The sequence below is a fragment of the Typopeltis vanoorti genome, chromosome 10 (genome assembly GCF_054136105.1).
Source record: "Typopeltis vanoorti isolate ZY-2024b chromosome 10, IOZ_Tvanoo_1.0, whole genome shotgun sequence".
In the NCBI taxonomy this organism is placed as follows: Eukaryota; Metazoa; Arthropoda; class Arachnida; order Uropygi; family Thelyphonidae; genus Typopeltis; species Typopeltis vanoorti.
In genome coordinates this window covers 67,776,437-67,801,044 of record NC_143558.1, presented here as the reverse complement: position 1 = coordinate 67,801,044, position 24,608 = coordinate 67,776,437, and the positions used below count along the sequence as shown (strand labels likewise).

Sequence of the window (24,608 nt, the reverse complement as noted above, 5' to 3'; positions counted from 1 at the left end):
ACAGCTGATGAACAGGTATCTAAGAGTGGTTTATGGAAGTGTTGAGTTCAGCAGAAGCCAAGTGACCAGTGGTGTACCACAGGACATACTTGTCCTCTGATGTTTAATTTGTATATCAATGATATAGGAAATGACTTGACAGGAAATGTTCACTTCTTTGCTGATAATGCTAAACTGGGAAGAGCAATGATAAATGAAGGTAATGCACAGATCCTGCAGGAAGTCTTAAACAGCTGCAGTATGGGCAAAAGTAAATGGCTGCCAGTTTAATGTGGCCAAGTGTAAGGTGATGCACTTTGGAAAGAAGACATCACATATTGTATTGATGTCTATATAAATATGCATATTGTATTGATGGAAATGAGCTGCAGTTAACTGATGCCAGGAACCTGGGGGGGGGGAGTATTTTTGGACATTGAGTTCAAGTTTAGAGGGCATATTGCAAAGTAACCAAAATAGCACATCAGATTACATGGTTGTTGGAGAATACACTAACAAGCAGGAGTAGAGATGTTATTGTACCTCTATATAAGCCTTTAATAAGGCCATACTACTGTGCACAGATCTGAACTCCTGGATTCCATGGTGACGAAGTTGTGGAGAGGACCCAGAAGGCAAGTGGCAGGTCTGTGGTTTTCTCCTTATGTGAATAGATTGATGGTTGTCTGATAGGCTTCTAAAATTAGCTGATAGACAAAAAAGAGAAGGCTTGATAGAAGCATTTAAGTTATTAAAGGGGTTTTTATAGGATTAACACCAAGGACTATTTTCAGTACATGGCAAGAAGGGAGAGAACAAGGGGGGGGGTCATCACTGGAAGTTGTGTAAGAGTGTAGTTAGCAAGGTGTTAGGAGTATGGTATTTACTTGGATGGTGGTGAACAGGTGTAATGGGCTGCCAGAGGTGGTTGTGGGTGCTGCATCAGTGAATGAGTTTAAGGAGAAGTATGATAGGTATTGTGTGAATGAATGGATCTCCCATGATAAATCTTCTGACTTCATGGAGATACCTGCATAATAATAGTAATACGACTATAGAGATGCATCCATGCAATCATGCAAGCCAGTACTACTAACGATAGTCATTGGGAACTTACAACTTTATAATCTTTTTTGAATTTATGTATGTACAGTAAAACATAAATAAACCTGTTTTCATGTGGTATTGACTTGGGAGGTTGCAAAATTTGTGGATTTCTCTCTTAAGAAGTGATATATACACAGAATTACAGGTTAGGTAATTATAACAAGCTTTGGAGTGAACTTACAGCCATCCCAATGCAGAACATATTGTAGAGGAAAGATGATAATAGTGCATGGGATAAATTCAGTGGGTATCTGAGGAAGGCAATAACAGAATGCATTCCCATAGTCAGGAAGACAAACAAGGTAGGCATTAGATGGATGAGTAGTAGTATTAGGCTTGATCTGCAAAAAAAAAAAAAAAAAATGTTATGGAGAATTTACAGGGAGAAAGGTGAACAGTACACCCACGGGCAGTACAAGGGTCAAGCTAAGAAGGTTACCAGCATAGTAAGAAAAGCTAAATCAGATTATGAGAAGACCTTAGCCAAGGAGATCAAGGGTAATCCCAAAGAGCTCTTCCGCTATATGGCAAGTAAAAGGAAGAATGACTTTGGAAGGATAACCGTAGTGGGTGCTTGATGGTATTGAGGTGACCAATTCAGATATAATAATAGAATTACTGTGTGATCACTTTTCAAAAGTCTATCACCCAAGTGAGGATATCTCTGTACCTGTAGCAATAACCAATGTGAGAATTGAAGTTAATAAATCAAGAGCTACTTAGTATATTGCAAAATTTAAATGCAGACACTGCTGTAGGTTTAGATGGAATATCAGCTCGGGTGTTGCGTGAATATGCAAAGGAATTGTCAACATCTCTTACTTGGTTATTTAACTTAAGTTTGAACTCTGGTATGGTCCCTAGGGAGTGGAAGGAAGGCAAAGTGGTTCCTTTGCATAAAGGTGGCTCTAAAACTGTGGTAGTTAATTACAGACCAATCACCATCTCGGGAGTGGTGGTAAAAGTATTGAAAAGATTGGTTAAAGACAAAATTCAAGAATGGGTGGATCAGAATATGATACTCTATAGGGACCAACATGGTTTTGTTAAAGGTCAATCCTGCCTTAGCAATTTATTAACTTTTTATAATAGAATGACATCTGAGTTAGACAATGGGAATAGCTACACAGTGATACTTCTGGATTTTGCTAAGGCTTTTGATGGGATATCCCCCATGGAATACTGTTACGCAAATTAGAGCAGATGGGGGTGGATACTAAACTGGTGATATGGATAAGAGAATGGCTCGTGGAAAGTTACCAGAAAGTAGTGTATGGAGGAGCAGAGTCCAGGATGAGACAGGTGACCAGTGGTGTGCCTCAGGGCTCTGTGCTTGGGCCGTTACTGTTTAATTTGTACATAAATGATATAGGAAATGGCTTGACAGGAGATATTCAGTTGTTTGCTGGTGATGCAAAGTTGGGTTGCACAATAAAAAATCAAGCTGATGTTGAGAGTTTGCAGGATGATTTAAATAAGCTGGAAAAATGGACAAAAGGTAATTGATATCAGTTCAATGTGGAAAAGTGGAAAGTTATGCATTTTGGGATTAAAAGATTACCAGCTGTGTACCACATTGATGGAATGGCACTCCAAGAGATTGATGAGGCTAGTGACTTTGGGGTGTTGGTGGATAGGGGAGATGAAGTTCAGAGGGCACATTGCTAAGGTGTCCAAGATTGCACATAGGATTACTTACTTGGTTATTGAAGAACACACTAACATTCAGAGATAGAGAGGTTATTATTCCTCTTTATAAGGCATTGATACTTCCACATCTGGAAGTCTCAGATGTGGAGAGGGTTCAGAGGAAAGTGACTAAGTTGGTGAGTGACGCAAAAAATGCTCCTTGCATTGATAGATTGAGAGCTTGTTGATAGGCAGAGAAGAGGAGATATGATAGGAACATATAAATTACTAAAAGGTTATTATTCCCCTTTATAAAGTGTTGATACTTCCACATTTGGATTACTGTGCTCAGGTCTAGTCACCTGGATTCCTTGGAGATGAGGAGGTTGTGGATTACAGAGGTTGATTGATAGGTGGAACTGAGGGGATATGATAGAAACATTTAAATTACTAAAAGGATTTTATAAGATAGACGCAGGGGAAATTTTTCAGCTGTGTGATAGTGATGGAAGAACAAGAGGTCATCCCTGGAAATTAAGGAAAAGTGTGGTTAACAATGGTGTGAGAACTAGACTTTTTGCTTGGAGGGTGGTGAGTGGGTGGAATGCATTGCCTGACTCAGTTGTGAGTTCTTCATCTGTAAATGAATTCAAGAAGAGGTATGATAGATATTGTTCTGATAGTTTGGATCTCCCATGATGAGTCTACTGACTCCAAGGAGAAACCCGTAATAATAATAATGTAGTTCACTGTAATTATTTTTTTTATCCTCTGTATATTATACTTATTATATAAAAAAAGTTATTTTATTTAATTATTTATTTATTTTATATTATTTATTTTTTTCTTACCAGAGATCATACTAGTGTAAACAGTTAACAAAGCAGTTAGATTTATAGTACTTATGTGTACTGTCCTGTAGCTTGTCTTGTTCATATATGTTTTCCTGATGATGATGGCCTTGATATAGAGTTTGAAATGTAAAGTGTTATTTTCTTAATTGTAAGTAAAGTTATTGCTCCAACATACATGTTTATGTCTCCATAAATTCTACACAATGAATGGGGGATAGAAGATTACAGATGATATTTGATCAGAAATGCTCAGATATCAAAGTATAAAAGTTTTATAGGTACTGCACTGCATAATCTAGAAGTAATGGTCAGAAGGTTGAATTCCAGATTGAAGCAGAGCTTTCAGTAGTATTCGTCTATAAAAAGAGAAATAAAACAATGTAAGAATTACAGAATAATTTCCTTACATGAATATTCCAGGTAAGATTTAAGTAAACATACTTGAAAAGGCTAATAAAAATTGTGGAAATGGAAACTTGAACAAACTGGGTTCAGGCCAAATAGAGGTGATCAAAATCAGATTTTCAGTTTAAGACAAATAGTTGAGAAATAATTGGAATATAACCAGGATCTGCATTTGAGTTTTGTATATCTGGAAAAGGTATATGAAATTGAACAAAGAAGATGTGGATCACTTAAACTGCAGTGATGGCTTGAATTTAATCTTGATGTGAGGATGATTTCATCAACTGATACACTGCTAGAATAAAAGCATCATGCTAGCAGCACGACATTTAATGCATGCCAGTATCACTAAAGTTGTAAGTCATTAGGAACTTACAATCATTTATATAAGTACATTTATATTAATGTACTATACATAAAGTACTATGTTGCAATTCTTGTATTTAAAAATGTATTTTATGCATCATAGAAGCTTTTTTTCTAACATTAGAGACCTTTATGGGATTAATATTTTGCTAAAGGTCAGGAAATATAAGAAGCTACCCTAAAAAAGAGTGAGATGTAAGGATGCTGTCATTTTCATATGCTGGTGCAGAGAGAAAGACAGCCCTTTTTTAAAAGAAAAAATTACATCTGCTAATGTTTAGCTGCCTTGATTAGAGCTATTTGAGAAACATATCTAAATACTAACATAATTGGAAGAAAAAAAAATTGAGGTTGTGTACACTCTTTTCTAATGACCAGACAGGCAAATTCAAAGCATCCATGTAGCAGAGTCAGATATTAAAATTGCATATATTTTATTCATAAATTCAATCATTTATGAATAAAAAAAAGTAGCAGAGTAATTAGTAATTTTCAAGTTAGCAGAATTAAAAAATAGTTATCAACATGTCATCACATGAACATCATTAGCTTTGGCAAGCTATGATCTAGTAGTTCATAGTTTTCCAAATTTAAAACTTGTAGAAAAAAAAGCAGCTTCATATGAAACTGCTTTAAAAGAAGAGAGAAGTGGACACTTCAAATAAACTCAACGAACAAAGAGGGAGAAGAAGATAACCTAGATGATATTTATCAAATCTAAGCAATACTATAAGTAATATCTCCCATGAAATGTGTGGAATTATTTCCTACTCGAGAAGTGACAAACTTTCTAAAGAAATTCTAGATTGATTAAGAAAATACAGAGAATTAAAAAGAGATGTTACCACAAAAAAATTATTAGAATATTCAGAATTATGCAAAACAGTCAGAAAAAAGAATGATACATGAAATATGATTCTTTAATACCATAAAAAAAAAAATAGAAGCCATTGAAGATAATAAAAATATGAAAAGTTTCAGAAGGTCTTTGACAATAGGAAAGAAATATTCTGATGGAAAGAGATGATAAAATAATCAGAGATAGAAATGAAATAATAAACAGAATTAGAGAATATTATGAACTTTATAGCAACAAAGAAATTTAATGATAATCAGCATCAAGAAGATTGTCAATTAGATGTGCCAAAGTTATGAGAGAAGAGGCCACTTTAAACATCCTCAACTTTTGAAGATGGGATTCAAGTGGAATTGTTGAAATTTGGAGGGAGGACAGTGACTGGTAACCTGGCAAGACTCTTCACACTTCGTTTAAAACAGAAAAATTCCAAAAGCATGGAGCAGTGCATTAAAGTGAAAAAGAGAATATTAAAAAGTATAAGTTTATTAGTTTATTATCGAGCAATATATAAAATGTTGAGAAAAATAATGATAACAGAATAATGCAACAACTTGAGTGCATGCATTTAGAAGAGCAGGGAGGGTTTAGATGTAATCACATACCATTGATCATATCTAGTATTAGTAAATTATAGAAAAGACAAATGAATATAGTAAATTTCTCTGTTTAGCTTTTGTGGACTAGTATTTGACTTCATCATGTGTGCGTGCGCATATGTATATGATTATTATATAGTAAACTGCATAAGAAAAGTGAAAATTTTCCAATAAATTGAGAAATGAAACAAGGAGATGCAATATATCTTGCACACTCTACATCTGCCTTAGAGGAAGTTCTTCATTAATTGAATTGATGAACAGAGGAAATAAAATTAATGGAACGATTCTAATCATCCGTGTTTTGCTGATGATATAGTTCTCTTTACAGAAGATGCAGAAGACCTAGAAATAAAATTAAGAAAATTAGCTCAATTGTCCAGTCAAATTGGGTTGAAGATGAATTTAAACAAAATGAAAGTAATGATGAGTAGCAATTTAAAGAGAATTATACTAGAAGATAGAGAAGTGGAGAAGGTAGATTTATATGTTTATCTTGAACAATCTGGTTTATCTGATAAAAATTAAAGATGGACAAATAGAAGAAATAAAAATAAGGATATAGCTAGGTCAGATAACTTTTGGTTGGATGAAAGATATCTTCAAAAGTAATATTCCCATTAGCTTGGAGGGGAAAGCTTGTGGTCAGTGTTTCTTACTTGCAATTACATATGGCAATGAAACCTGGAACTGAACTCAAAATATGATTTACAGATTGAGTTACCCAGAGAAGAATGAAGTCTCCATTCTGTCAAGAACAGGTGTACAAGACATCATCAGTTACATTATGCATTCAAAATGCATAATTCAAGAAGGCAATATGGCCTAAATTATTGACAGAATGGAGACTTATGGATGGCAGTAGACAAAGGGGAAGAGATGGCAAGATGAAATTCTTAGGATAGCTGAAATGCGGTGGATGAGAAAAGCTGAAAATGGAATGGAATGGAGAAAATTTGTGGGAACCATCCAGCATTGGATCAATCCAGGTTGAAGAAGAATTGTGGACCACACCAAACTTCAGTAACCTTCCTTTCTGCCATTGCTCTAGTGCTGAATATTACAAGAGCAGAGAAAAATGTGTCTGGAATTGTAGCATATTATCAACATAATTCTGTACTCAAACAAAATACATTAGTAATCCTTGACATGTATAATTAGAACCAAAACACATGAACCAATTGAAATGTCGAGTTCACTGAACTCATGTCAGGGTGGACAACAGAATTTTAAAAAAAAATAAAATAAATAAGTTCAGGTCTAGGATCCAGTTATTGCCATATACTGGCAATCACTGGGATTGTCAGGATGAGAATGCTGTATCATTAGTTGAGGGTATGTCAGTCACCACGTGATATTAAAACTCTGGGTGTGGATGATATGAGTTTACTCATAATCATCACCCAAAATTCACAAAGAAAGTGCCTCATATTAGAAAGTATCAGCAAGCCAACATATACCACATCGTGTTATTATGTCTTGCTGTTATTTAAAAGCCATCTGTAGAGAAAACTGTCTTTCATAAAGAACTTAGTAGATCTGAGTTGGTAAATTAAAAGGTCACACAATACTATACTAGGAAGTGCAGATGCCAATTCCCTGTTCATAATATTCCAGTTGAAGAAACTTTAGATTAGATTATCTGAATGATCTGTTTGGTCCCTATTCTATTATTTTTTGACTACTGTTGTTTTCAAATGGATTGATTAGATGTGCAAAAAAGTTTTCAGTCCTATGTAGAAAGAGTCTCATCACATTATAACGTTACTTCATAAATACGATATGAAAATGACGTACAAAAACCATCAACTTTATAAGATCATGGCTACATTCACCAAAGAGTCTCATGGTATAAACTCTGGAGTTTATAAAAACAGATGCGATTTCAGCCTCCTGTACTTGGGGGTTAGGTTCTTCAATCCTGTGTTATACATGAAAAAAGAGTATTGTGGTGGCATTGCTAACTGGGGGGGGGGGAGATTTCTCACCCCAGGTTTTGAACTAGCAACTGAAAATTTGAATATCTATTCCTAATCAGTTGTGGTGAAAAGTTAATGCAATGATGGCCTAAATTTAACTTCAATCTGGTAGACCTAAGCCTGTTCTGTAATAAGGAATATTGTTTCACTAATCAATATATGGCTAGAATAACACACAGTAAGTGCACAAGTACTCCCATCAGTAATTGGTCATCTTGAACATAGAACATTAATATTGTTTGAATGTATTTGCAATGTCAAGCATGTTATTCCTAGTTTTTTTGTAAAAGATTTCCCTGTTAATGATAAGCAAATATTAATTTTATTTATTAATACTTTATGTGAAATCATGTACAATATTCATTAAAGTTCTTTTGCAGTACTATTGGACTTTGCTGTAGCATTTGATAGGATACCACATGATTGATTTCATTTGTGTGGATTTATGACTGAAGCAGCTCAAGCTATGAAGCTGTTATGTCTGTTAATTGCATGTTTTCTGATGGCCAGTTTGTCTGCTTTGCAGGATGAAAAACATGAGTTTCTGGAAAAAAAAAAAACCATACCATCTCCACATGAGACTGGCTAACTCACCTTCAGTTCAAAAGCTCTGATAAAGGTTCTTTGCATCCTAGATACTACATGAAAAGCTGTTTCATAAACTAGTGAATATGGGACTGGAATATATGCTATCAACTTGGATAAGTGGGTGGCTGACAGATAGACAAATATCAGAAAATAGTGTGTGTGTTTGTCAGGGAGGGAATGAATCTGCCAGGTTTAAGGTGACCAGTGGTTTGCTTCATATATCCGTCCTTGGACCATTGTTGTTTAATCTATATAGTAATGATCTCTCTCTCTCTCTATACGTGCGCACGCACACACGCATACACAATCTACCAATCATTGTCCGGACACTCCTGTTATTTGAAGTTATGGAACATTATGTTAATTACATAAAAACCGATGTACAGATAGTTGGAAGCAGTATTTCATCGTATCAGCTGAATACAGGTGGTATGGCAACACTACATGAACTCAGCAACTTCGAGAGAGGTGTCATCGTGGGCTGTCACATTGGTAGCATGTCAACGGTTGACAGTGTGAAACAAATGGAGATGTTCTGGCATCACTAGTGCAGGAGAACACCCAGGGCAGCTGCTGAAAATGACTGACAAGGACAGGAGGATAGTTTGCCCAACCGGCCAAGACGTATATATACGTCCAGGTTACCATGGATGTGAAGTGCATATAAAAATTGTAATACCATTGATATTACATTGAAATATATGATGGATACGAAGTGTAGAGGAGTGGTGTATTTTATCCATATTGACGGCGATGTGGTTAAAACAAGTGGCATGGAAAAACCGGCTACAATCAGCTTAGTCCATCCATGATGAGTTTCAGAATGCCAGTAACACCATGTTGAATACTAATACTGTATGAAAAAAACTCCATTTACTGGATTTCCATGAATGAGCAGCAGCACACTAGCCAAACATTACAACAATGAACAAGGCAGCTCATCTGGCCTGGTGCAAAGAGCATGTGAACTGAATAATTGACCACTGGAAAACAGTACTCTGAATCGATGAATCAAGGTTCACCTGTTTTCAGTCTGATGGCAGGGTGTGGTTGGAGGCAGCCTGGTGGACGCTTGTTATCACAGTGTATTGTATCCACAGTAAAGTTTGATGGTACAGGAGTAATGGTGTGGGGTGCTTTCAGCTGGTTTGGAGTGGGACTACTGCCCTGGCCTGTGCAGAGTACTGACTTCAACCCCATCGAACACCTGTGGGACGAATTGGAGCAGCAATTGAGGTCCAGTGCGGCACATCCTCAATCTGTCACTGAACTCAGTGCTGTTTTGATAGAGGAATGGAGACAAATTCCACATGATGTCCATTACACATTGGTGGAAAACTTCTCTAAAAGGTGCAGGAGGTGATCAAAGCTAAAGGAGGACATACCTGTTATTAGGGTTCGCCTGCTGGTATCAACTGTAAATTGCTAAAGTGTCCAGAAAACTGTTGGTAGATAGTGCGCGCGCACACACACACACACAGCATTTACAAGACAGTTTGAATAGGCTGGCTCTCAGTTTAATGTTAGCGAGTATAAAGTTGAGCACTTTGGCATGATGAGATATCCAACAGCATATTACATTGGTGGGATTAAGCTTGGAGTAAACTGAAGAGACTAGAGATCTTGGAGTTATGCTGGATAGAAAGTTGAAATTCTAAAGGGTCACATAGCAAAAATTGCAAATACAACACTCAGAGGACAATTGCAATGTTGAAATGGACATAGACATATAAGGATATAGAAGTCATTTTGATTCTTTACAAGGTCATGATATGACTACGCCTGGACCACTGTGTACAGATTTGGTCACCTGAATTCTGAGGGATTGGAAAAACTGTGGAAAGCTTTCAAAAAAGAATTTCAAAGATGATATCCAGATTATAAGGATAGATTGAAATTATGTGGACTGTAGATTTTGGTAAATAGGAGAAAGAGGGGTGATATGATAAAGTGTATAAACTTCTGAGAGTGTATGTTATAGGATATCAATCGATGAAATTTTTCATTATATGGAGGATAGGGTTAGGACTAGGGCATCCATGGAAATTCAGTTTGTTTGCAATTAAGAAAGGGATAAGAGCTAGATTATTTCTTTCAGAACCGTAAATGAGTAGAACAGTTTGCCTATTGAAGTAGCGAGTGCATCTAGTGTGATTGAGTAAGATTATGACAGCTGGCATGTGTGATGTATGGCCTTTCTGGATGTGACTCCCTGGAGGGCTGATAATAATATTTCTTCATACTCAGAAGAATGAATAACATACTCATAGCCTTAGTCCATCTATGGTACTAATGTATGATAGGCAATGAACGTTGATAAGAGGAAAGAGCAAACACCCCACTGTTATTCTCATAAGACCTCCAGAGTTGGTTATAGCAGTTAGCAGTCTATACCCTAGAAAGTTAGGAATAAAATAATTTAGTGGAAAAAAAATCCATACCTTCTGCGCTTCTGTAAAAGAAAATAATTTTATATTATTATTATTACTAACATCTCTTCATGTATATGAGAGGTTGTGTACTTCCTGCAATGAGTCTCTGACTCACATACACAAAGCTCACCAAATCATGTCTTAAACCGGCAAAGGTTGGTCGATTGGTAGAACCTCTGCTACTAATGGCTCAGTTAAGTAAGTTTGAGTGCAGTTAGTAGTTGGAAGGGGCCCAATCGTTCGATGCTGTTGGCACACTCTCCCTCGATGAGTCTTTGGACTCCCTGGAGGTGTCAAATAATAATAATAATAATAATAAACCCATTTAATGCATTTGCAACATAATTAGGCAATGCATGCCATGAACCTGCTCATCACGCCTTTGCTCACACTCTCCTTATACAGTTCCCAGGGATGGCCTTTTGTTCTATCCTCTTTCCCATTCTGTGAAAATTGCTTCTGGGATAACCTGGTAATAACTCCTGACCAACTTATGTCTTAATCATGTCCCCCCTTCTCCTATTCACATGGCTTTACAAATGACTTTCCCTCAATCTGTTTTCACACCCATTCTAAAGGCCATTTACTACTTTTGTTAATCTTCTTTGGACCCTTCTAACATATCCTCGTCACCATGAAAATCTGCGCTCAATAATCCATATGAGGCCTGATTAAGGCCTTATAGAGCTGAATAATACCCTCTTTATTTTTGCATGCCAAGGTGAATTATTACTGTTATGTCTCTTTACTTTCCTTCTTTGGTTGTTGTTGTTAGCTTTAACTTTACATTTATCCTTTATCTTTTATCTTATGTTATTATCAGTTATTTCGTTTGCCGACAAATTTATAGTTATTTTATGACTGCACCAGCCGGCAACTGAATTCTGATATACTATCCTAGATTACTAAGAAGAAAGAATGCAGGTATCAAGAAGTTTGCAGTCATGGTCCCGTTTCTTTAGTTACTAATGGATTTCCCTCTAATGCATGGTTCATGATTTTTCAAGTGGTAATTCAATCCACAGAAACATGACAGACTCATTTGGTTTACACATAAGAAATACATTTATTTTGACAAAACATAGAGATACACTTTAGTTAAACTTTCAATTCTAAAAGAGTCTGAGTTCCCTCCCTTTTCTTAAGTTAACACATCCAAAAGGGTTCTACACTATAATTTCTTATACTATCAAAATCGTACTCTTCCTTATATATCTATGTTCAGACTCTGTTAATTTATACTGAATTGCTCATTATTATCATATATAGAAAATAGAAAATACACATATATACAGGCTTATTCTACAATCCTGGCATGGATTTCATGAAATAACATTCCTTCTTATGTTCACACTTTGTCCCCCCCCCCCAGAGTTTTAGCTAGCATTCAAATTTAAATTTAACATGATAACATTAATTTCCTTCTTCTGATATAAACAGTCCGAAGCCTCGGTTTCCTATTCAGCTCGAGCCTAAGATGCCGTTTGTTCCTTGGTGTAGACAAAATGTCCAAAGGAAGGTAGTTCCTTAAACAACACACAGAAATTGGCTATTTTTCCAACGTTCAGTTTCTCATTCCTCTCTGGTAACTCTATCTTAATACAAAAGGTTTCAGCTTACCGTTCTTGCTTTGTCTGGTAGATTTAGGACCTTCTTAGTTAGATTGTCAGATCTCCTCACCGTATTTTCTTCAATGGCGTCTCCGCTATTCTTTTATTCTACTCGAAAAGAACACTCTTTCACTGACTTGTACACTGGCGTTGATTCACCAGCGGCCCTTTCTTCTGGAATTCTGGTTGCATTTTAGCTGCAGCTATGACCCATGTACAGCACGGGGAAATTCTTGCTGCGCATGGCGGCAAGCTCTCACAGCTACTCAGCTCTCCGCTCAGGAAACCAGGAACAGACGAAAAAAGAGAGGCCGATTGAATTCCCACCGAAATTTATATACCACAAAACAGCGCTCTCACTTGGTGGTGTCGTCATGCACACGGTGGCAGCCGATTGGTTACCGCGGCTCCGAACTGTTTTTGACATGACCTAATACTTGTATCAACTTATATACATCCTTTTTGGCAATTTTACATGAATTTCCTATTTTAAATAATTCACAAACATTCTCTGTTCAAGTTATGGGCTTCTCTAACATTACTTAATATTTACAAAACTGAATATATACATATTCTAGGTCATTAACAGGCACATTTTCCATCTGGAGGTATGTCCTTATCCATTTTTTCTGACGTTACCTTATGTTGGGTCGGAAAAAGGATGACTCATCACTTTTTCCAACACAACATTACAGTTATTCGATGTGATGACTTCATGAGTTATGTGACATGGCACCTGCATTTCAGGTCCTTGTCCACCACCACTATTCCCGGATCTCTAATTTCCTCTGTCTCCTTCAGAGTTTCTCTACCAAGTGTATACTTTGCATCCCATCATTGCAAAGTATACACTCGGTGGAGAAAGAAACTACAAGAACAAGGTGTTTAACAGCTTGTTTTTGTAGATAAGCAATCAGCACACTTGTGTGTGTGTGGCCACAACTCTGCTATAGCACCAAAAAAGATCCCCGCAGAAGAAATAATGATACAAGTAGAACGAGGTTTTCGCAGATTTCCCAGCAATATTGGACTGGATGTAGCCAGTGTGCTTACCCAAGCCAAACCACTAAAAAGCAACCTATCAAAAGAAGAATTCACTGCTCTGCAAGAAATGAAAACAACAAAAAAATAATAATTCCTAAAGTGGATAAGGGAAATACCACTGTGGTTCTAAGCCAATTGGATTACACAGGCAAACTTGTCTCTTTACTTTTAGATCAGTCTACCTACCTCCCTATAGAATATGATCCCACCAGCTCCCAAATCAGAATACAGCATAGGCTCCTTAAGAAGGTTACCTCTTGGCCATTGGAAGTGACTAACATACTAAAAACTTTTAACTTTAACCCCACCTCCTCCAGTATATGGACTACCAAAAATCCATAAGCAAAATGTACCGTTACATCCCATTGTGGATGGTATTGATTCCTCCCACATAAAAATTACAAAAATTAGCTGAAGTGCTCACACAATATACTGGCAATACACCTTCACACATTAAAAACTTGGGCCACTTTAAATCCAAGTATAGAAAACCTCTCACTCTAACTCACTAACATAATTGTCAGTTTTGATGTCTCTTCCTTATTCATGCCCTTATTCACCAGTGTCCTACTCAAAGATACCTTAGACTTCATCCAATCCAAATTTCCTCCCAATACCTCAGCCCTATTTCAGTTCATGAAATCAGGCTATTTTGTTTGGCAAGGAAAATTCTACAGACAGAGGGGACAGCCATGGGGTTTCTATTCTCTCCATCCTTGGCCAACTCCTTTATGGAAACCTTTGAAGAAAACGCCTTAAACTCTGCCCCACATAAACCAACTGTTTGGCTACGCCATTTTTTTCAGGTTACGCCTGAAAAATGATGTCATTCATTTTGTCATTCAAAGAGCAAACATGGCTATGCCATGTTTGCCATTTGGCTGCATGGCCTGAATACACTTCACAATTTCTTAATACACTTAAACAATCAGCACCCCAGGATCCAGTACCTTGGAAAAGGAAATAAGTCTCCTTTTCTTAGACACTCTGATTACATGCCAACCTGATGGATCCCTGGCTTTCTCTGTTTACAGAAACCTACACATACAGGTAGATATATCCCCCAGCAGTCCCCCCCCCAACAATATGGGATTATAAAACCCTATATAACGGCAAAATTAATTAGTTCAAATAACAATGCCCTAACTATTGGACTTAATCATATGCTTAACACCTTCTTAGCCAGTAACTACATCCTCCCCAAAAAAAAATTCAAAAAATATTAAAACCAGTTAACCACAACACCCTCCCCTTTCATAACAGATATTACTCTAAATCTATCACCATTCCATATATCCGAGGTACATCCGAAAAACTAACAAAAATCCTAGAAAATATGACCTCACAACTAGTTACAAACCACATAAGAAATTGTCATCACTTATCTGCTCCACCAAAGACCATCCACTTTCCCTAAACCTACCTGGAGTATACCATGTTCCTTGCAGTTGCAAACTGTCCTGCTATGGCCAAACAGGCAGGACAGCCAATATCAGGATATCCAAATGCAAGGAGTATATCTAGTTCCACCAACATATCCACTCAGCACTTGCTGACCGTTCATTGGACATCCACCACAGAATATGCAGAAAGAAGGCCACTTTATTACACTGCAGCCAGTGCAAGTACAAAAGATTATTCCTTGAATCAGTCTCAGCTCTGAAAAACTTCCCAAACCTCAACATATTTGGGTGCATAAAACTGCCTCAAATTTGGGAAGCTTACATTGTAATATCATCAGCCCAACAGCCATGACAACCCAATTTAGCCTGCTAAAGAACACTTTTAAGAAGATACTAGGAATGACTTCAGTTGCCTTTCTTCAGCCTCATTTTCTTAGTGTGAGTGCCTGTGTGCACATATTGTTGTTTTGTGATCCCTGAAAATGGCAATGCAACATTGCCGAAATATAGGTAGTTATTAATTAAAATTTTTATAATTAATAATTTAGTTTACGTTGTCATTTCTTAAAAAATTAGAAGTTAACGGCTTGTTATATGACATTCTATCAAATGCTTTTGCAAAATCTAAGTATATACTGCATATGCATCTTCCTTCTCCAATATATTTGTCACTGTGCTATAATACATAAGTAACTTGGTAAAATATGATCTCCCTTTAACAAACTCATGCTGACAATCAAGAGAATAACTCTCAATTTTTAGAGAAAGACAATGTATACTGCTATATTAATTAAAAACTTTAATTAATACTTCCTATATTTCGGTAATGTTACATTACCATCTTCAGGGAACATAAAATTAATGATATGTGCATGCAGGCACTAGCACTGAACAAATATGGCTGAAGACAACTGAAGTCGGTCCTGGAGTCCTAGTTTAGTGTTAGTGCCTGCGTGCACTTATCATTAATTTTATGTTCCCTGAAGATGATAATGTAACATTACCGAAATATATGAAGTATTAATTAAAGTTTTTAATTAATATAACAGTATATGTTGTCTTTCCCTAAAAATTGACAGTTATGTATCACCAACATATAAGTTTATCTACAAGAATCAAGAGAATACTGCTGTTACAACCCATTTTTGCATCCTAGTTCTCATTGATCTCTTCAGTACCTTATCCACAACTGCAGATATTTTATTTTATACTTTTACGGTGTTGAGGTAAGTATTCTTGCAGCCACAGCTGTACTTGAGGATAAGATGGTTAGCCCTATGCCTCCTAGTGTGTCCTATGTCTGTAGATGCGTGTGTTCATGGAGGCTGGTTTGTCTGTTCTGGGGGGACAAAAAATCCTAGTTTCTGGGTGACCCCCCCACTTCTGATGGGAATCGAGCCCAGGTCTTTTCAACCAAAGAGCTTTGTCTATACTGACTGAGCTAAGGAGGCTCGCTCCACAATTCCAGCTATACAGGCCTATAATTTGTAACCACAGCCTCATCACCTTTATGCAATGGAACAGTTTTACCTTTTTTTCCCAATCTCTTAGGTCCTGTGCTGTTGTAAGAGTTATTAAACAGGCATGCCAATGCTACTGCCAATTCCCTGGAACATTCCCTTAAGATGTGTGGTGATATGTCATTAAATCCTATTGCTTTATTGACTTAAAGATTATTTAATTCCTTATATACCTCCTATTCACTCACAATTAAATCATCCTCTCCTATTTCCTCTACACTTGAGCTGCTCATGATTTTACCATGATATGATATACGATACACCCTTATAAATTGTTCACTGAATACCTCAACTCTGTCCTCAGCAGCAGTTACTATTCCACCATCTTCTCCTCTTAACACTTCTTACCATAATCATATTTCCTTCTACTTGCTACATATCTGAAAAACTCTCTAGGGGTTTTCCTCTACCTGATTTGTTAATTTCCACTTATACTGCAGTTTTGCTGTTCTTACCAACTGACTCACCTTCTAGGCCTGCTATTTACATTCCTCATGCAATTGATTGTTACAATTATTCATCCTGTGCTGCCTCCACAGTATATCCTTGGCTTCCAGATTTTGTGCTTAATCTTCATTCATACATTTGACACCTACCTTATCCATCCTTTTCACCTTTGGAATACATTTGACATTGATGTTAAATCTCTTTTGATCAGTTCTCTCCCACTTAACTCCTCATTCTATGTTATCACTTCAAGCTATCTCTAAGCTTCTCATAATTGCAATTTCTCAATTCGTCACTTTCATACCTCAGCAACACACTAATACCTTTCCAAACACACTTATCTTTAATTCTCCTCAACAACCTCCTGAGGATGGATAACCTCCTGTTATCCATCCTCATTCTCCTTATGTCCAACCATGTCATTTGTTCCAACAACTACCACCATCTTGCTTGCATGTCTACTTCTCATATTTAATATATCAATTATCCTGCAAAATCTCCCAACTGGAAACTTATCGTATGGAATCCCCCATTTACCACATTTTTAATAATAGAATCTCCATATATTGCTATTCTTAGTCATTTTTGTCACCTCTTTTTCTCTAATTTCCTTCATCCTAATCTTTTGCATTCTTTCATTCTTATCCACCAAATTTCTCACCTCACTATGCATATTTTTCATCTCACCTCTCGTCCTGATCAACTCATTTTCAAGTCTTGCATCCTTGCTATTACACTGTCTGTCATTCATTTCTTTCATTTTCTCACTCCTAGTTTCCTTCCCTTTTATTTAGGCATAAGAAAAGATGGTAATCATTATTAGAAATAAAATTGATGCGCTAGAAATAATTCTCTCTCATTACAGTTTTTTTTTACATTACATTACATTAAATTTTAAAATAAAAAGAATGCTTTCATATTTTTCCAACAGAGTAAAAATAAACCATTGTTTAATTTTAAAGGATAGTTATATACTATATGTAATATGATTATTCCTTCTTCAGTGGACTGGAGAAATATATACCGCCCTTCAAGCATAGAAAAATTTCAAGTTCATAATGTTCTGAATAGAAATGTTGGCCTTCTTAGACTATTTCCAAGCATTACTGTGGAAGTGGTATGTTATTCTATATATCTCTCCCATTTAATCTTTAAAGATATATAATTATACTCTGCTTTTTTCATTCTGATTAAGCTTGATTTATTTTGGAATTTTTTGCTTAGTGATATTTTTTACAAACAAAAATATCTTTTGGAGTTTCTTTAGAAATATACATACATGTATGTACACTACTTGGAAAGAAGTCCATGGACACCATAGTGTGAGGAACAGATAGCCATGGCACGCACCTTAATAAGATGTAGGGCCTCCTCTCACTGCAATGACTGCAGCAAACTTATGGGGCATACTTTCCACAACCATATGATAGCAATCAATGGGAATTTTGGAGCATTCTTCCTGTATGCATGTAATCAGGTCCTGAACTGATATGTTGTGGACTTCCCTTGACCTCCTCCGATGCTACAGTTCATCCCATAAATGTTCAGTGTGATTGACATCGGGGCTCTGTGGAGACAGGTAAAGTGGTGACGTTCATGCCCACATGAACAATGCAATTACAGCACCTTATGTTGCAGTGCGTTGCGATCTTGAAAGAGACAGTGGTCAGTTAAATAGAAACACCATGAAGTAGGAAGCATTGCCTTGTCCAGAATGTTTTCCAAAATCAAGTATAATATAAAACATTTAATTCCTTCTACCAAGTGTAATCATGTGTGTGTGTTTGAAGTTGAATAAGAGATGAGTAAGTATAGGTATGCAGGGATTATGCATGCTAATGGACTATTAGTTATCCTTCAGTCACAGTAGAGAATGCAGAGTAAGCAACTGAACAGAAAGCTAAAAAGCACAGCAAAGTGTAAGTTGTAGTAGGTAGAAGGGAGAGTAAGCAACTGTGAATGTGGGTACTGAGGTAAGATAGACTGGTAGCAAAAAAGAGAATATGACTAATGGTAATATAGCTTACAAGAATGTTCAGATAGCTCTTGCAGTTCATTGTTTGGGGCACTGCAAACAGGTCAAACCAGGAAAAACAGGACTTCACACTGTCCCCCCTTAGAATTTCATAGTTGGGGTTATGCACTCTGGTAGGAGGCATTCACCAGGCTTCAGCCACACCTGTCCATCTGCTTGGTAGAGGATGTAGCGTGATTTGCTGCTCCATGACACAGCTTTCCAAGTTTCCAAGGCCCAGTGTACACACTTTTGCACTGATGATGACACTGCATGTTGGTTTGGATAATGTGGGGGTTTGCATATTGCAGTCCTACCATGGAAACCCATGTTGTGAACTTTGGTTCTGAATGCTTTTATGTAGATTTGTGTTCCAGCTGATGCCTGGATTTCGCATTTATCGTGTCGGCTGACAAATGGCAGTTTTTACATATTATTCTTTGTAGCACCCTACTGTCACGTTCAGTGTGTGTTGACTACAAGTACTATATGTATGATCGTCCAACAATCAGTGATTATACTGGCTACAAATACAACTCATTACATGACACAGTGCACCTTGCTCATGGGGGAGGGGGGTCCGTTGACTTCTTTCCAAGCAGAGAGAGAGAGAGAGAGAGTGTGTGTGTAAATGTGTATTTGAAGAACATGTACAGTTGATGTTACATTATTACTTCTAAATATTGGTATCATTTTCTGTTGTAATGAAATGTAGAATTCCAAAATCAAGTATAATATAAAACATTTAGTTCCTTCTACCAAATGTAATCGTGTGTATTTGAAGTTGAATAACAGATGAGCAAGTATAGGTATGCAGGGATTGTGACATGCTAATGGATTATTAGTTATCCTTCAGTCATAGTAGAGAATGCAGAGTAAGCAACTGAACAGAAGGCTAAAAAGCACAGCAGAGTGTAAGTTGTAGTAGGTAGAAGGGAGAGCAAGCAACTGTGAATGTGGGTACTGAGGTAAGATAGACTAAGATAGACTGGCAGCAGAAAAGAGAGTATGACTAATGGTGATATAGCTTACAAGACTGATGGCAGGAAAGAGAGAGAGAGAATGCAACTGATAATAAGATAACATCTGAGAAAGAGTCTAACAGACAAGCGGAGATGTTGAATATAATTCATAACTTATTTTTAATGATATTAACAACACCAAATGAACTATTTTAATAAAAAAAAAAAAAAGATGTTTATTGACCGGCTTATATTTCACTGAATTTCAATGTGGTCTGCCAGTCCAGACTTTTATTATTATTATTATTATTACTTGACACCTCCAGGGAGTCCATAGACTCATCGAGGGAGGACACCTTCTCTACAACTCTGTCTCCACCAACTGACCACAACTACACCAACGCCATCTACCACCACTGGCATTTCCACAGACAATCACAAACACCCATGCCCACGGTGGGATTCGAACCCGCAGCCTTTTGGCTGGAGAGGGGGATACACTAACCACTTGGCCATCCAGGCTGGCACTTGCCATAATAATGGTAGCAAATGTATTTTTCAGACACCCTCATTCACACTGGATTAGATGGAAGAAAACTAAAGTGCTATTTAGAAGTTGTAACAGATCGGAAAGATTATTTTTAGAGTTGGCTATGAAGAATTCTTCTCACCTGAACAAATATGGTTGCATTAATTTGCTAAAAATTTGGACGACTTATTTTAAGAGCGAAGATAGATACACTCACCAGCAGTCACCCCACCCCCAACCATATGGGATTGCAAAAACCCTATATAACAAGACAAAATTAATCTGTTTGGATAACAGAGCCCTAACTACTGAACTTGATTATATCCTTAACACTTTCTAAACCAATGACTACAACCCCAAAAAAATCCAAAAAATAATAAAACCATGTAACGCAACCCCTTTTCCCTCCCCTCCTCTCCTCCTTCAAAGCAGAGATTACTCAAATATGTTATTGCAATAATATGGTATTAAAGAGACAGAAGTGCTTGGCAGTGGAAACAGTAGTAGTGTGGGAGATGAAGAGAGAACTGGAATGCAAGAGGAACAGGGAAATGACAGAAGGGGGGGGGGAATGTGTATGAAGATAGAGTATACAGTCATACCCCGACTTACGCGAATCCGGAGTTACGCGGTTTCTTATATGTACGTATTCCCGTCCCACTTCACGCCTCACCACTAGTCATATCTTTCAGGTGCCATCCGCATTTGCCAGTGTCACACATGCTGTGAACAAGCACTGACGTGTTTCGCACGGTCTCCATTCATACACAATTTTTATAGTCTACAAACCTTGTGATTGTTTAATGTTATGTTCTTGATAAAAAATTTTATCACATAAAAAATAATAATGTCATCCAAAAGAAGCATGTCCGATTCTTCTACAGCTAGCAAGAAAAGAAAAACATTGACTTTGGAAACAAAACTTACCATTATTAAGAATTTTGAAGGCAGAATGAAAATTTGTGAGCTAGCAAAGAAGTTCAATCTACAGGAATCCACAGTAAGAACAATCATAAAAGAAAGGTTTGCAGATTTTGGAGGACATAGATTCTAACGAGGAACGAATTGTAGCCACAAGGTAAGGAATGAAAAAATCATTAGCTTGCTATGAAGAAATTTTGTGTGACAAGAAAAAGACATTATGCCATCAGATGAATCTATTAGATTTTATGAAACCATCGACATCGAAATAACTTTCTTTTTTTTTATGTATGAAAAACTACAATTATGATTATATTTCTTAAAAAATATAGGTGTTTTTGTAAATCTTTGGTCCCAATTGTATGTTTGTATATATAAATTACATGCAAAATTATACCCCGAGTTATGCGAAGTCCACATAATTTAGACATGAAAGAGGGAAATAGTGGCAAGGGTTATGAGGAAGTGTGGTGTAACGTGGAGGTTGAAGGAAGACATATTTAGTTGGATGTTGCTACAGGCCTGGGAATATAGAGAGTGGTCATGAAGAAATGTATAAACAACTTCAATTAATGAACAAAGGAAAGGTAATTACTATGGGTGATTTTAATTATAGTTATATAGATTGGAATGAAAAGAGCATTTGGGAATAAGGAAAATGAATTTCTCTAGTTCTTGAGAGATAGCTATCTCAGGCAGCACATAAAGGACGGCACGTGAGGATCGAGAGTTCTAGATCTGATCGTTTCATCAGAGGATGTAATTGTGAGAGGGATTTCACACTTTCCTCCAGTTGGTGAAAGTGATCATGAAGTAATCACCTGTGTTATGGCTAGTCATATGCAGACTTTTGTGAGGAAAAGATATATGTGGAATTATAAGGCTGGTGATTGTGACAAACTTAGGAGACAGCTTGGCTGTATAACATGAAATGAGGAGTTGAACAGTAAGGAAATAAATGCTGCATGGGAACAAAGAAATACATAATAGCATCAATGTGTGAATGTATTCCTAAGGCCAAAAGACTGAATAAGGTAGGTGTAAAAATGGATGAATGTGGAGCTTAATCATGAAATCTGGAAAAAGAAGGTACTTTGGAGGAAGCAAGATGAATAATGGTAATAATCAGTTTACATGAAGAGTATAAAGAACAAGCCAGGAGAGTGACTCAGTTAGTAAGGAAAACAAAAGTAGAGTATGAACAAAAAATGTCAAATCTGGCAAAGAAAAACCCTAGAGGGGTTTTTAGATATGTGGCAAGTAAAAGGAAGAATGATCATGGTAAGATGATGTTAATGGATGAAAGCGATAGAACGGTAACTGCTGCAGAACACATTGTTGAGGTATTCAGTGATCAATTTATAAGGATGTTTCATCCTGATCAGGGCAGAATCATGAGGAACTTAATTGTAGAGGACATAGGAGAGAATGGCTTAATTGTAAGTGAGCAGGAGGTATTTGAGGAAATAAACTTGATGTCAATAAGGCAATAGGATTTGATGACATATCACCATACATCTTAAGGGAATGTTCCAGGTAATTGGCAGTAGCATTGGCATGCCTGTTTAATAAAAGTCTTGCAACAGCACAGGATGTAGCTTCAAATTATAGGCTGGTCTGTATATTTGGAGTTGTGGTGAAGGTACTGGAGAGCTTGGTGAGAGGTAGGATACAGAAATGGGTTGATAACAGCATTATTCTCTGTGGTTATCAACATGGATTTGTTAAGGGGAGATCATATTTCACTAACTTACTTATGTACTATAGCCAGGTGACAAATACCTTGGACAGTGGAGATGCATATACATTGGTGTACTTGGATTTTGCAAAAGCTTTCAATAGACTGCCACATGACAGGCTGTTAAATAAATTGAAACAGTTGGGATTGGATAACAGACTTTTGAGTTGGATCAGTGACCGGCTGTCTGATAGGTATCAGAGGGTTGTGTAATGGGGGTGCCATATCCCAAAAGAGAAAGGTCACTTGTGGTGTGCCGCAGGGGGTCAGTTTTCAGACCATTGTTGTTCGGTTTGTTTAACTAGTGATATGCAGATGACGCAAAACTGGGGAGAGCAATGCAGAGTCAAGCAGATGTTATGGCCTTGCAAGAGGACTTAAATAGATTGCATGAATGGACAGGTAATTGGAACATTTGCAACATTGAGTTGTCGGTTCATTGTTGCAAAGTTTTTAGATTTTGGTAAGCAATGAGGGGATGCAAAGTATACACTTGGTGGGGAAACTTTAATGGAATTAGAGGAGATGAGAGATCTAGCAGTGATGGTGGACAGGGACCTGAAATTCAGGGACCACATTCCCCAAGTTGTAAAGACATCACATCAGATAATGGCAATGATGCGGAGGACCATGACATGCAGAAATAGAGAGGTTATGATGCCATTGTATAAGGTCTGAATCAGGCCTCATATGGATTATTTTGCATAGATTTTGTTGCCGAGTTTCATGGTGATGAGAATATGTTGGAAAAGGTCCAGAGAAGATTCACAAAAGTGGTCAGTGGTCTTTGGAATGTGGAGTATGAGGACAGATTGAGAGAATGTAAGTTGCAGAGCACTGTGAATAGTAGGAAGAGGGGGAGTATTTATTGAGACATATAAGCTAGTCAGGGGGATTATTGTTCAGTTGATATGGAAGAGATTTTTCATAGAATGGGAGTGGGGGAGGGGAATAGAACAATGCTCACACAACAATTCTCACTCTGCTCACAGAGTGAGGAGTAGGTTCTTTGCATGAAGAGTGGTTGGTGAATGGAATGCAAGTGTGTTGTGAGCCCAGTTAGTACTTGGCAGGGTGGCCACCTGGAAGCCCTGGGTGCTGCTGGCATTAATTATTTAAGTGTGATGCAAGGTTTGAAAGTGACAAAAATGGAAAGAATGAATGAAAGAAGAAAGTTGGCCACATGGACCCAAAGTACGGAAACTCAAAAGGATGAATGAGAATGAAAGTGTGAAGTGGGAGTCGAGAGTTCGAAAATGAGAAAGATTGAATAATAGAAAGAATGTGATGTGAGGTGTGAGCTAAACGAGAATTTGAGTGCTAATATGAATCTGACGACAGAAAGTGTTAGTAGCGAGAATGTTGCAGGAAGAATGAGTGCTCGTTCAAAAGAGAAGCATGGTGTGAAAGAAAGGCGAAAAATTGTTAAAAAATCATTGAAAAAGAAAACGAGTGATTTGAAAACCATAATGGATGGTAAAAAGAACGAAAGCGAGGCAAATGTGGCAGAAGGAAACGAAATTGAGAGAACGAAAGAAACCGGAAATAGCATGACGAAAGATTTGAAAGTTGGAAAAATCGAAAGAATGAATGAATCCGAAAATAGTGTGATGCAAGTTTCGAAAG

At 37.1% G+C, this 24,608-nt stretch overlaps 1 protein-coding gene across 3 annotated transcripts in view; it reads left to right on the top strand.

Annotated features, from left to right (window-relative positions):
- The window catches only part of LOC150102481 (L-asparaginase-like), a 284,609-nt gene that overhangs the window by 104,131 nt on the left and 155,870 nt on the right, over positions 1–24,608 (top strand). For all 3 annotated transcript variants that reach the window (XR_016548905.1, XM_090398649.1, XM_090398648.1), the window contains exon 7: positions 17,823–17,935. Coding sequence is in view for 2 of the 3 variants with exons in the window: in XM_090398649.1 (XP_090254775.1) it covers positions 17,823–17,935 (113 nt within the window). In the remaining variant the exon portion in view is untranslated. The remainder of the gene's footprint in view (positions 1–17,822; positions 17,936–24,608) is intronic.